This window comes from Lutjanus erythropterus, chromosome 1 (genome assembly GCF_056507025.1).
Source record: "Lutjanus erythropterus isolate fLutEry1 chromosome 1, fLutEry1.hap2, whole genome shotgun sequence".
Lineage (NCBI taxonomy): Eukaryota > Metazoa > Chordata > Actinopteri > Lutjaniformes > Lutjanidae > Lutjanus > Lutjanus erythropterus.
This window is the reverse complement of record NC_139317.1, coordinates 31,965,958-31,980,462: the sequence shown is the minus strand read 5'-3', so window position 1 is coordinate 31,980,462 and position 14,505 is coordinate 31,965,958. Positions and strand designations below refer to the sequence as shown.

Here is a 14,505-nt window from a genome sequence, read left to right as displayed (position 1 = left end):
GGTAGTGAATTATTAATTCTAGACTAGTTTTTCTCATCCGTTCTCCTCGTCATCTCTTTCAGATTTTGATCCTCTCAGTCACATCCTTGATTTCTCAAAGTGATCCGCTGTATCTTTTCATTTGTTACACATTAGGTGCTTTTTCCTTAACACCCGTGCACCTAGAGTCAAAGCGTTTCACTGTATTTATCTCTCATGGGAGCCATATAAACCTACTCCAGCTTGAAAAGAGGCAGTGCTAAAAGAAAACATTAGCTTGCTAGCCCATAATATAAATGCAGGGCTGTTGTTCACGTTGCAATTAAAAGCAGAGGTGAGCACAGGCTGTTATGACATGGGAGACTGCATGATTGATCTAATGGAAGGATGGACACTTTATGTAAATTAGTGTTGTGGCTATACCACCTTCATCATACATTGTATGGACACTTATTGTTAATGTACACCCACATCTACAATTGCAATCAACTGTCCGTTCACATTGTTTAAGGAAATTTAAGAAAGAAATGAACCTTGACCTTTTTTCTGCTTTGCACCCTTTGAGAGAGACCTCGTGTGTTTAAATCGACCAAAGATGACATATTGAATGCAAGTTTTGTGTATGTAACTTACTTATTTTATTTATTTCTTGGGAGGAAGTGTCAGTCAGTCGGTCATTTTCTCATTTCCCTCCACAGTTTGCAGCTCGGTAATTTGCAGCTTTTGTGTCGTCTCAGTTTCATCATTGGCAGGGTATGCATGACCTTTTTGGACTCGGAGGCCACTGTTTGGCACCGTCTTGCAGCTCCACGGCTATTTAATCGCTCCACGTGTCCCTAATTTTGCTGGCAGTGCGCTGGTCACCAGATGATGTGAGACGAGATGAAAGTTCTTCACACTCAGACCTCGATGGTTCCTGAGGTGTCAATCAGCGGCCATAATTTGTGTGTGTGTGTGTGTGTGTGTGTGTGTGTGTGTGATTGAGGCAAGGAGAGAGGGACACACTGGCCTAAGAAATGTACCAGCCACCTCACTCACGGTGTAACAATAAACCAACACAAAAATGACAATTACAAAATAAAACTCTAAGCAATGCATCATGAGATAAATATGCAAGTAAAGGCCATCTCTCAGCCTATCAGCCACTCATGTGAAAGCCACAAGCCAGAATCCTCCAGTGCACCACAATGGTTGAAGGCATGGGCATAAGCTTAAAGTTATCCTTTCCTGCTCAGCTTACTTCTGGGCTAACATCCTTCACTTTTCCAGCAGTTGAGAAATAACAGATGAGCTGCAAAGTTTACTATAACTGAAATCTGTACTGTACATTTACTTCCAGACTGACAGCTTACTGTTTCTAAAATCCATACCGTAACAACCATAACTTGAACTCTGCAATGCACCATGGGATAGTTATCCAAGAGGGCCATCTCTCAGTTGCACATGTGAATGTCACAAACCAGGGTCCTACAGCTTTCAACAATGGCTGAAAGATGCCATTACACAAGTTCTGTTACACAAACTACACAAGCTTTCCAGAGTGAAGATCAGTTTCAGCCTCATGTAATCTTACAAATGATGATGATGATGATGGTGATGATAGCAATAATAATAAATAATAAGAATCATCAAAAAAGAGTGCTGTTATTGTTATAGTATTGGTATCAGCAGATATCCAAATTCAGATATCAGAATCTGATCATAAGTGAAAAAAAGTGACTAGGTACATTTCAACCTTTTATTCTCTCCCTTAACATTCATTTCATCTCGTCCTTCCCTCCATCATCTTCCATTTCTTCTTATTCTTTTACCGCATTCTGCTCCACTCTTCTCTTCCCATCCCCCTCTGTCTCTTCCTCTCTCCCTCTTTCTGTCTCTCTCCCCTCCACCCCTCCCCTCTCTTTTCCTTCAGTATTCTTTCCTCCTCCTCTCCCTCTCTCCATCTTCTCTCTTTCTCTCCTTCATTCGCTCATCTCCTTGTCAGTCACCTTCCATCACTTTCTCTCCTCTTCTTCTCCCTCTCCTATCACACACTTGCATCCAAGTCTGTGCACGAGACAATCTCCCAACACTTTTCCGTACTCATAAAGCTCAGTTGATAAATGAGAGAGTGAAAGATACAAAAGGCGCAGACAGAGAGAAGGAGAGAGATGGAGGATACACAGACAGAGGAGGACTCAGCGATAGATTGAGCTACAGGAATAAACAGATAAAGGAGGAGAGACAGACAGGGGATAGGCAGAAACAAAGACAAAGAATGACAGACGGAGATGGAAGAAAGGAGGGCGAGTGCGGCGGGAAGCAGCCCGGCGGATCCATAATTTCAGACTGATATGATGTTGATTTTATTTTTGTTGTTGGCGTGCGTGTTGTCTTGTGACTTTGAGGTGTCTTAGCCCATTTATCACCAGACTATCAAAGCATCAGTGATATAAGAGCTGCATTTTGTTTGTTTTGAAACCTACTGGCCACATGCTCATCCGTCGTAAGATTATTTGTTTGTTTGTTTGTGCTGGCGGTGTGAGACCAGGGTCACCACTGAAACTGTGCTGAAGAGGAAGAAGAAGAGGGCAGAGAGTGGTAGAGGCGGGCAGTTTCAAGCCCCGCCTCCCCTCATCCCTCACGTATAAATAGGAGGCGAACAGAGCCTATTCTCACTCAACACTTGCACTGAAGAATGAGATCCTTAAAGCACCTGAAACCTCACAGCAGGAGGAGTGTGGTGAGTTTATTGGCTCTCACTCATAGCATGTTAAGTGGCAGTTTGTAGTAAGGCAGTGGGGGACGTTCACAGCTGAAATACAGGTGGAAAACCTCCAGAGATGCTTTGGTTCTTTGGTTTTCTTTGTTTTTAAAGTTGCCGTTTCCAGATTTTCTTATTTTGCACAAATTATGAATGGACTTTGGCATTAACTCATTATCGCCTTCTCTGTTTTCCCTTCCTTTTTAGCTCTTCTAAACTCTCTTTTTCTATTGCTTGCCTGTTTCACTGCACAATTTCTTTATCTTTTATTCTGTCTGGCTTTCATTTTGTCATTTTCTTTCTCCTTCTGTCTCCTGGTTGCTCACTGCCTCTCCCTCCCTCCCTCTTTCCCTCTCTGTCTCTACATATCCTTCTTTCTCTTCCTTCCTCTTGCTCTCTTTTGACTGCTGCCTCACACTCACCCTCTCACTCTTTCACTCCCTCCCTCTCCAGTGTCTTTCTCTCCCTCTCAGCCTTCCTCCTTCCCTCCTGTCTCCCCTCCCCTCCCCCTCCTCTTCTCCTTATCTCTCCTTCACTCTCCCTCTACCTTTCATTTTCTCTTTTTTCTCCTCTCCTCTCCCCCTCCCCTCCACTAGACTCTTGCCTGCTCTAAGCTCTCTCCCTCCCTCCGTCTCTGCTTTTTCCTCTTTTTCCCCTCTCTGTTCTTTCCTCTGTTTTGTCTCCTCTCCTGCTTTTCCATTCTTCTTTTTTCATTTCTTAATCTTGCTCAGTTTTTTGTCCTCTTTTTCCCTCCTGCACTTGAATGTGTGTGTTTGTGTGTAGATCAGTAGGCCATCTAATCCCCCACAACACACACACACACACACACACACACACACACACACACACACACACACACACACACACACACACACACACACACACAGCAGCCATACATGGTTACTGTAGCACGCTGGATTAGGACAGTGTCTTTCATAGTTCCTGTGTCTTGCCTTCGGACAGGCTTGATTCAGGTCGACTTTTTGGTTTGGGATAAGGTTAGTCTCTGAAGGAGGAAATATCCTTTGTAGTGATGCAATAAAGGGCTCTTTAAAATCAAAATCTGTTTCTCTTTCTCCATCCGTCTGTCTTAACAATCGTCTCAAAGAGACAATCTGATTGGAAGATGAGCCTCAACCCCTTTCTGTCCTTATAGGATCACTTATGATGAAGGACACATTCTCATTGGAGGACAGTATGCTGTAGTTTGGCTGTTGCCAAATAATCGTCACTACTCTTCTGTCTGTATAATGGTTTAGATTGTGGGTCATTTGGTTGTGGCCTAAGTCAGCGCTTCTCAACCTTTTTGAGTTGCAGCCCGCCAGAATAATCTGGTTGGGGTTTGTGAGCCCTACAAACAAGTTTCACTGTTTGAAGGGGCCAATAAACAAAAAAAACTGCAATACTTGTAGGGGTACCAAAAGTTCCACCCAAAACACTGTTTTATGTGTAAAAATTGAGAACGCTATGAAGGCTTCCAGAAATGTAATATTTTAACATAGTGTTTGTTGTCATTGTCTTATTTATTGATTAAATCTTCAGATATTTTCCAAATTGTAAACAACGTCACATCATGACAGCCATTTACATGTAATAACAAAAGTAAGAATATACTTAGAACCTAATTATGTAGGTAAGTTCAATATTACATTATAGAAGTATTACTGTTTCCATCTACAGAACAAGTATTTTGAGATGAAAACCAGCATTTTTAATTTAACCAAGTATCCTGTACCATAAATACACATGAAAATCAGGTTATGATGGTTTTTATTAAGGATAGACCTCCTGCCTCCAAACACGCATTAGGAGACGCAGTTACTCCCACCAATTTGGCAGCCTGCGCTGACGCACAAGATTCAACTGCAAGGTAATGGAACGCACAAGTGGTAGAAATGCAGAAAAATGTCTGACACATTCTTTGTTTCAAGTTAATCTGAGAAGTAGCTGCTTACCGGAGGTCAGCCACCACACAGTTTGCTCCACAGACATGTACCGAGGGATTACGTGTTCGGGGATGGCAGACAGGGGTCCAAACCACTGTGGCTCTTGCCTACAAAAAATCCGTATTGCAGAAAGTCAGGGTGATGTTTCCAAAGCTTGGTGGGAGTTCGCGTTTTGCATTTCTCAGTTTATGGTCTGCCGGACTTTGTCTCACAAACACACTCAATAAAATCTCTTCTAAGGCAAATTATATAGATATAGATGATGTAACAAAATAAATCATTCCCCAGTCCAAACAGCCTTCACTTCCCATCATGCAGTGCTGGATTGAGTAGTTTGCATTTATGTTCCAAAATGCAATTGTTACTTTTTGTTAGTATTTATAATGAGTCTGATCAGAGCATGGCGATATATGCTGGTTAGAGTTTTAACCATCAGCGAGGTGGCTGTTACATTTCCATCTGTGTTGCTTGTCACTATATTTTATTCTCAACTACCATCTGTCAGCCCCTGGAAAGTATCTTGCAACTCCTTTGAGAGTCCCACCCCCCAGGTTGAGAGCCACTGGCCTGCGTAACCTGTATTGGCAAATATAGGCTGTTTTGAAGTTTGCAAAAGTGGTTTTGTTCTTGATTGTTTGCTTGTTTTGCTTGGCTTCTCCAAGCTGATTGTTCTTACAGGTGTTTGGAATCCTTTAAAACTCTTGAATTTTAACAGATTGTTTTCAAGTTTTGAAAAGTGCTTGAACTGTTTGAAATCATAATTGCGTTACTTTGATAATAAATCGCTCTCTGATTTATTTTATTTCTTTGTCTTAAAAGCAAATTGTTCAGTCAGAGAAAGCCTAATTGCTTTTGCCAATGAAGGCGTCTGCTCGAGCCTCGCTTCTGCACTTGGCTTTAATTTGTCACCCTTTTGTAGATTTCTGTCACAAAACATAACTTTTCTTGTTTATAGCAAAATAACCTCTGATTTATTGTGATAAAGAGCTAAAACAGGATCTAATCATTCTATGTGTATATATATGTATAGACACACACACTCACACACACACACACACACACACACTGACATATATATGTTATTTTCCACAGTTGTAAGGTGCTGGACAAGCTTGAAACATTGAAAATGCTTGACAAAAGCTTGAATTTGACTCATAATAAAGTTGGTTAGCTGACTGTACAGTCAGATATATATTTATTAATTGCTTCCTTGCAGTACTGAATGTTTTTCCTCTCTGTCTCTTTCTCTTCAGGAGGAGGCGAGCCGGCGCCTGGGTAGATGTGAGCCCAAGGTAATGGCCAGGCTGGTGGACATAGGCACACAGACAGATCCAGTAGTTGTGCTGTCCTTGGCCCAGGCCGCCGTGCTAGGTCTCATCTCCCAGAATGAAGTGTTCGGCGCTACCATTGCACCCAACGGCTTCTACACCGGCGAACCCAAAGAGTCCCCCGCACCACCAGTAGACGGAGTCGACTACGAGTACGCAGACCAGCTTATCGGAGCCAACGGAGATTACCTCGGAGACAACTTGGGAGAAGACGGACAGATGCAACCCAGCTGCAGTCAGAGGAGGTGGCAGCAGGGGCCACCTCAGCATCCGGATGGGAAAATGGTCGGCCCTGACCGCCACGGCCTTCAGGGTGGTGACGTCTCCTCGTCCCACGTGAAAGGGGAAGGGGTGAACTCTGGATTGTCCTCCTGTGTCCACATGCTGAACAATATGGCTCCCAGAGGTGGTTTGGTGCAAGTGGATCCTGCCACCCTCAGAGGGCCCAACAAGAACTGTGCAGAGTGTGAGCGGGAGGCATCTAACCAGCAGCAAGCCAACACACACGTTCACCCCCCTCCCCCACAGGTGGGCCACAGAGGCGCGGAACAGGGCCACAGAGGACTGCAGGGCCAGCGCCCGATGGGAGGCCACGGTCGAGGCGGCCGAGAGGACGAAGAGGAGGTGGAACACCAGGGGAACAACATGATGAAGCCCACACAGCAGGAGGAAGCCATCAGCAGCTACTTCCAGACCAGTGAAGTAGGCAGCTATGATTCGGCAGAAATGGGCATGGGCGGCGAGTACGAGGACGGCAGTCAGAGTATGATGTGGACAGATGGGACTGGAGGTGGGCAGCACCAGCAGCCGCCACACCCCCAACCTCCTCGTCGACATGGTGGCCGCAGAGTGGACCGGCTGGATATCAACATCCAGATCGATGAATCGTACTGTGTAGATGTGGGCGATGGTTTGAAGCGCTGGAAGTGCCGCATGTGTGATAAGTCGTACACCTCCAAGTACAACCTGGTCACACACATCCTGGGCCACAATGGCATCAAACCGCACGCCTGTCCGCACTGCGGGAAGCTCTTCAAGCAGCCCAGCCATCTCCAAACCCACCTGCTGACCCACCAAGGCACGCGACCCCACAAGTGCACCGTCTGCAAGAAGGGCTTTACCCAGACGAGCCACCTGAAGCGCCACATGCTCCAGCACACTGACGTCAAACCCTACAGCTGCCGCTTCTGCCGCCGCGGCTTTGCCTACCCCAGCGAACTGCGAGCACACGAAGTGAAACATGAGCGTGGGCGCTGCCATGTCTGCTCGCAGTGCGGCATGGAGTTCCCCACCTACGCCCACCTTAAACGCCACCAGACGAGCCACCAGGGCCCACACACCTTCCAGTGCACCGAGTGCAACAAGTCGTTCGCCTACCGCAGCCAGCTCCAGAACCACCTCTTGAAGCACCAGAGCCCGAGGCCTTACACCTGCTCCCAGTGCGGCCTGGAGTTTGTGCAGCTCCACCACTTACGTCAGCACTCGCTCACTCATAAGGTACTGACACCACTGCTCCCACCCACACTTCCTGACTAGTCGAGATGTAGACACACACTGTAAATATGACCTGTGTAGATCAGTGGAGGGTTTTTCTTCAGTCATGTCAGAGAAAATAATAGTGGAGAGAAAAGGCAAACAGGCACTAAGAGAACACCAAAGTGAGGCTACCACACCTCAGTCATCTTTTTCAGCCACTGTGACCTGGATGAAGTAGACAGGTAAGAGCACTTACCTGGGCAGGCGTCTGTACTCTATACTGCGTCCTTTTGTGTCAGATTTTTGTTGTGACTAAAACTTCCTCGGGCTTCCATCAGCTAAATGTCCCGTTCTAATAATAACACCCGGCCTAAATGTGACTAAAGCAAAACAGACCCGGGCAACAAAACAATAGTGGTATTTAGCAGCAATAGACATTTAATCAATAGGAATAAGATCATCGTTCAATAAAATAATAAGTACTTTCACTGAAATGCATTAAAGGGATAGTTTGGATTATTTGAAGTGGGGTTGTATGAGGTGCTTATCCGTAGTCAGTGTATTAGCTACAGTAGATGCTAGTTGAACATATAACAGGTGTCCTGTCAGAAAGGCTCTCTGACAGCAAAGCCATGAAAATATTCTTAACATAGTGAACACTTAAACATTTTTTTTAGATGGGCCTTTTTCAAGTGGCTAAAAATTCCTTTTGTTGCTGACAGCAGTTCATTGCTTAGCCTCATACACTGATATTGATAAGTACCTCTTACAAACCCACTTCAAATAAGCCGAATTGTCCCTTTTAATAAAAAAAAAATAATGCAACAGCCCTGCTCACCAGCATGACAGACTTTTTTTTTTTTTAAGTCGATCAAGTGTATGGCTTGATAAATCATCAAAAATTATCAATAATTATTGTCGTGATAACATTTTCAGCTATACTGCTCCCAATACCGTTAGTTTTTTCACCAACATATAAGACTTTTATCACTGTAGTGCCAACAGGTCTGGATCAGGATGTGTTCTCATTTCAGCAGTGCGCACCCTGAGTACAGTTAATCACCAATTCACTATTCAATAGAGCGAGCTCCAGGATGTGTGTCCTGGGGACATCATCAAGAGAACTGAGATTCTAGTTTGAAGGAGGTTTGTTTGTGTTAGCAAATCAGGACCGATGTGCTGCCAGATAATTCTTCTGCAGCTGTAAAAATCCCTTAAAAATCTGTTTTAATTACTGGTTTCTCCTGCATAAGATGCAGTTTGCCCTACACACACGTTATGACCCTGCGGTTATAATAGCTTCTCCACCTAATTTGCACTGTGCAAGTTTCATCTGCTTTTAAAGAAATGGAACTCAAACAAGCAGTCAAACCTGAAAGGAAATGAGCAGGAGAATAGACATGTCTGTTCAGTGCTGCATTTTCAAAAAGATTTGATTTCATACATCCACAATACTGAGCGTCTTCATGTACCCCTCATTATCTTCCTCGTCAGAATGAAATGTCTGTAATTGCTCGGTGCCCCCTGCCTGTTCTGCACACATGCACGCAATTACTCACACACACAGGTGAGCGAGAGAGAGATGAGGACACTGAGAGATCACACAATTCATTTAATATAACCACAGGACCATCTATTCAGCTATTCTTCCTCAGTTTGAGGCCTTGATGATTAGTTGTTACTCTAAAATACGCAACATGTGTCATCTTGACATTTCTGTGAAACCGCATTCTTCATTTCTCCAGAGCAGTGGAGGGTAGACGGATCAGATTACTTCAGCTAATAGAAATCACACACAAATGAAAATGCTGAATTCCCCAGGATTTGCCTAAACTTGATTACTTTCAGGGGAACAAAAACCCTAAGCCACAGTCATCATTGAAATGAGAGGGAAGTCAGTCAGTATTCTCAGTGGGAAGGACGTTCTCTTTTGTGGCTTGTATTTGTGAGTTTGCTCACTGCTCCCCCTGGTGGACGACAGCGACACAGTCCGTTTGCTGTGCAGACAGTGGGTGGACTGACAGTCTGCCACATTCGTCTGCTTATACAAACAGTGTCTCTCGGCTCACTAGTGGCCTGTAAGACATATTTGTTCTTCTAAATAACCCAGAATCCAGTTATTCAGAGACACTTTTTTGTCTGCTGAAACTGAAAGCGGAGTGGAGTGTGTGGTGCATTCATTTATACAAGCCTCAAGGCCTCAGACGCTGTGGATTGTCTGCTCTTGTGACCTGCTTCTCAGTATTATACATCTTCTGTAGTATGTGGTTGAGAATATTATGGGAACAGAATAAAAAGCGCTAGAAAAGGCTCTTTTTTTGCTGTTATCTCTTTCGGCACAGCAGTGTTGGCTGCCGTGCATTTTGAACTGATCAAACAAGTGAGCAGCATCTCACAGGCAGGATGTGAATACCGTGAGGTTAAAATACAAATCTGCCACTTACAGTTGCATGCAAACTGTTAACGCAGTGCAGACTGATTGGCCACCGGTATTGCTGCTTGCAGCGTTTACCAACATCATTGACCTGCAGAGCTGGAGAGCCTCTATAGTTCTAGACACAGCAGTTCCAGACCCACTGTTTTATGCATGCACCATCATTTTTCCCCCTTTTTAAACACAGTAATATTGCAATATACCACCAGTTGTAGACACTTCATAGTAGTGTTCCAAAAACATAAGCCTCACCTAAATTATGACTAATAATCATCACTGTTTCAGATTGTTTGTTCAATGGCATTTCATTGACTGAATAAAAAGCAAAATGTATGATTGTTTTATGTATTAAAAATGTACACTAATAAGCAATTTGAAAAAAATTTAATCATAGACTTATATGATCAGCATTTGTAGGAGATGCTAAAAGACAAGCCAGTAAAATATAACTTATAAGAAGTTTTTCAACCAGATCAAACAGTGAATGAATGAAATCGTTACTGCTGTATCATTATTATTGATAAAATTAATGAATTTATGCTGCTGCTCGCCAGCTACCACAAATTATAGGTAGTTTCCAGAACATTACAAAGGATAGGCTGATGTTATTCATTGAAGGTAGTAGGGCTGCACAGCTGATTGCAATATTATCGAAATCGCAATGGCCAAATGCTACATCCAATTCACAGAACCTGGACCAAATTGCAGATTTTTTTTTTTAAGGATTAATATGTGACCAAACAACATTATAATGAGGTACAGTTGTGCTGCAGAGATGTCCTGGCCTAAAAATCCTGTTCTCCAGATAAAAGAAAACATTTGTTTGGTACAGACCAACAAGTGTCACATTATCACTTTTGTTTCAGTAAGAATGAAAATTGTTTCCACTAATTGTATTGCAGTCACAATTTCAGTCAAAATAATTGCAGTATGACTTTTTTTTTTTAACTTATTGTGCCGCCTTACAAGGTAGCTAGCTAATGTCAGCTTAATATAATCAAAATTTTAACATGAAAACTCAAATTAGTTAAAACCAATGCTGCTGAGAGAGAAGATTAACCTTTGCCCTCTGTCTACATGGCTCTGTGTATAATGTTGTTGCAGATTGTTGTTTAGACTCATACATGTGTGTATCTACAACTGTGGGTCGGGAACTGCTGCGTCTAGATCTGCGGCCTGCTCTCTAGGGCGATGTTTCTTTGCTTTCTCAAGAACTGCTCATCCTAACTACTTTACATTGACGCTACAAAACAGACAGATGTCCAGGCAGACAGACAGATGTCCAGGCAGACAGACAGATGTCCAGGCAGACAGACAGACCGACTCCTTCCATGGAAGTTAGATGATATGGTAACAACTGAAAAGCTGCTCTGTCCATTAGAGTAAAGTATCATACTTGCTCTGGGGCCTTCATGTTTGACAGGAAGGTTATGTGGATGAAATTAGTTTTGAAGTTACAGTAGTACAAATGCACCGAGAGTTTTAACGTTGTTGAGCCCTTTAGACAAAATCTTGATAAGCCCCCATCATCTCTGTGTGCTCAGTTTTTATTGAGTTATGACTCAGAGAAAGAGTGCGATTTTTGATACTAAAAGGGTTTTAAACTACCTTAGGTGGCTCCATGAACAGTGTCACAGCCGCTGCTGCAACTGACAACTGTTGTGGATTAGCAAAACAGCAGCCAAACTAAAATAAATAACTTCCTGTTGATTTGAGAACACCAGAGTGCACCTGTCTCTTTAACCTCGCAGTGTGTTTCACCTCTATCTCACTGTCTGAATGGATGAGAGCAACCCAGCTGGGTACTTTGCTCCTGCATCATGCCCCCAACCCCTTTTTGGGTGAAAACAACCTCTTTAATTTGACTGATGGTCAATAAAAGCTCTGAGATCTTCACCAGTTTAAATGCATAACATAAGTAAACTCTATGGTTGCTTAGCTATTCAGAGCTCAAATCCTATAGCCAGTCAGGTGAACAATAATGCTGTGTCTTTGTTGGCTGACGATTGGCATTGTTACAAAGAAAATATTAAAAGAAATAGGGATCCTTTTACAGTTGATGAACCTGACGTAAAACTACCTGAATGAATCTTCAGGTAATGTGTTTCAGATATCACTGGACCTTTTATTTTGCTGCTTTGGTGCCATTCTAAAGCCAGATGTTTTATGGTAGGGGCGTAATTCTTCACAGTAAAAACTTTAATTCACCGATGCCAAGACTCTTTTCTGTCTCACTTTGATCTACAGTCACAATCAGCACACATTTATAGAGCTGCAACGATCAACAATTAAATTAATCATCAATTATTTTGATGATTTAACTGGTAACTGGTTTAATTTAATTGTAACTGGTTTCTTTAGTCTGACAGTAACTGGATATCTTTGGGTCGTTTTCACCATATTCTGCCATTTTCTGGACCAAGCAACTATTCAATTCATTGAGAAAAATACCAATACCATTAATTAATCTGTGATGAAGTGTTTTCCACTGTCACTTGTTTTCACCCAGAGGGAGGTCATGGGATGCGATGTATGGCTGCTCTTATACATCTCCCCTTCAACTCTTTCGCCCCTTTCCCTTCAGTTTGAATATTGTTAAATATCATTTTACACATTGCTGTATTTGAAAGACTGACCCTTTCCTTCTGTTTTAATTCCTCACTCAGGGAATGAAAGGCCACAAGTGTGACGTTTGCTCCCGGGAGTTCACCCTGTCGGCCAACCTAAAGAGGCACATGCTTATCCACAACAGTGTCAGACCCTTCCAGTGTCACGTCTGCTTCAAGAGCTTCATCCAGAAACAGACACTCAAGACCCACATGATCGTCCACCTGCCTGTGAAGCCATTCAAATGCAAGGTGAGTAGTGGAACTTGAATTAATTTTGAGGGGAAAAAAAAGATTATATTCTGGGTGATAGTAGCAACTATAAGATTTTCTAATTAATTTTGATGTGAAATGAGATGCGATGAGGCATTTTTAAGTTTAGTTCAATATAATAAAACAGGATTATTTTAAGAAATGAGAAAATGTGCTGCCAGGAAGCACCAGGAAGTGGTTTTGTTACAATGAAATTCATTCTTACAGTGGGATAACATCACCAGGCAGCATGTTTTCATGATTAACTACTATATATAGTTGATGTCTGTCCATCATCGTTTTCCCAGGTATGTGGCAAGTCTTTCAACAGAATGTACAACCTGCTGGGCCACATGCATCTCCATGCTGGCAGTAAGCCCTTCAAGTGTCCTTACTGCACCAGTAAGTTCAACCTGAAGGGAAACCTCAGCAGGCACATGAAGGTCAAGCACGGCATGGACGTCTCACCAGAGGGACAAGGTGAGGCCTGCTCCACATATTGTCACATATTACTTAAATTAATATTTATTCCACACCAGTGACTCTCTGATCATAAACCTGGTACCTGGGCCTGGTCCAGCAGCTTTGAAGCCAACATCAAAACTCTGAAACACATTCCCTCATACACACATGCTCACAAATATAAGTAATTAGCATTTTTTGTAATGAATGTTTAATTGTAATTTAAATTTTGAAATAATATCTCAAAGTCTGACAGACCCAGTCTGACCATGCCAATATCCAGCCTTCAAACAAAGCCTTCTTTATTTATGTCTTTATTTTTCTCAGATATGATGCAAGAGGAGAAAACTTAGTTTTTGTAAAAATAATATTTGGCACATAATCAGGATTTATTTCTTGTGCTGCATTTACAGTACTATTCAATGGTTGGGAATTGTCTGAAGGGTTTAGTAATAATTCGTATATGGAGAACAAAACACTGGCCAATGGTTGAACCAAACTTACAGCTGAAAGGACAGAAGGAAACAAAGATTCTCCTGAACAACTGTTAAATAAGAATATAAAAAAAGCACCAGTCATAAAAGAAATTTGAAGCTTAGCATCAAAATCTGAGCAGACAGAAAGAGGAGCAGGTTCCTGTTTCAGTGTTAGGTGCACATAACAAGTTAGAATAAACAGGCATGTTGCTTCAGCAAAGCTGTTAAAAACTTATAAAAGTTTAAAGAATGAAATACAAGGTTAGTGTAGGGTTTGTACTGTTGGAACTGGATCACTGAATATCAACTAAACATACAATGGACTTACAAATCACAGTTTAACCCCGTTCCATCTGACCACTGAAATCAAACCACGGGTCAAACCACTTCAATATTTAGAGCCCAAATGGAAACGTTTGAAAAGTTTGTAGGGCTGCGACGATTAATCGATTTTTAAATCAATCGACAACTATTTTGATAAAATTGGCATTACTGAAAGAAAGAAGTAAACCATCAATATAACAAGTGATTCTAGACTTTTAGACTTTTATTCATTTTCTCTTGCTTGTTTTTGCTTTTCCTTTTTACAGACAAAGTGTCAGTTATTTATGTGCCGTGTTTCCAGTTACTGCAGCAGTATTAAGTATTTGTAGGAATGTCTTCAAAGTCCTGAAAAGCTATTATCTTAATCAGCTTCTCATTATGTGTAATTGGATCCTACATGTGAAAACAACTTTCTGCCAGTTGCAACAGTTTGGTTGTTTCACACATGAGTTTTCTGTATTTCTTTTCCTTTTATGCTC

At 42.3% G+C, this 14,505-nt stretch overlaps 1 protein-coding gene across 2 annotated transcripts in view; it reads left to right on the top strand.

Annotated features, from left to right (window-relative positions):
- The window catches only part of znf710b (zinc finger protein 710b), a 33,759-nt gene that overhangs the window by 17,234 nt on the left and 2,020 nt on the right, over positions 1–14,505 (top strand). The window contains exons 1-4 of one of the 2 annotated variants that reach the window (XM_084719956.1): positions 2,647–2,701; positions 5,922–7,493; positions 12,573–12,764; positions 13,073–13,244. In XM_084719956.1, the coding sequence (XP_084576082.1) occupies positions 2,657–2,701; positions 5,922–7,493; positions 12,573–12,764; positions 13,073–13,244 (1,981 nt within the window). In that variant the 5' untranslated portion in view covers positions 2,647–2,656. Of the gene's footprint in view, positions 1–2,646; positions 2,702–5,921; positions 7,494–12,572; positions 12,765–13,072; positions 13,245–14,505 lie in introns of those variants that run through there. The other variant, XM_084719965.1, reaches the window with a different exon arrangement.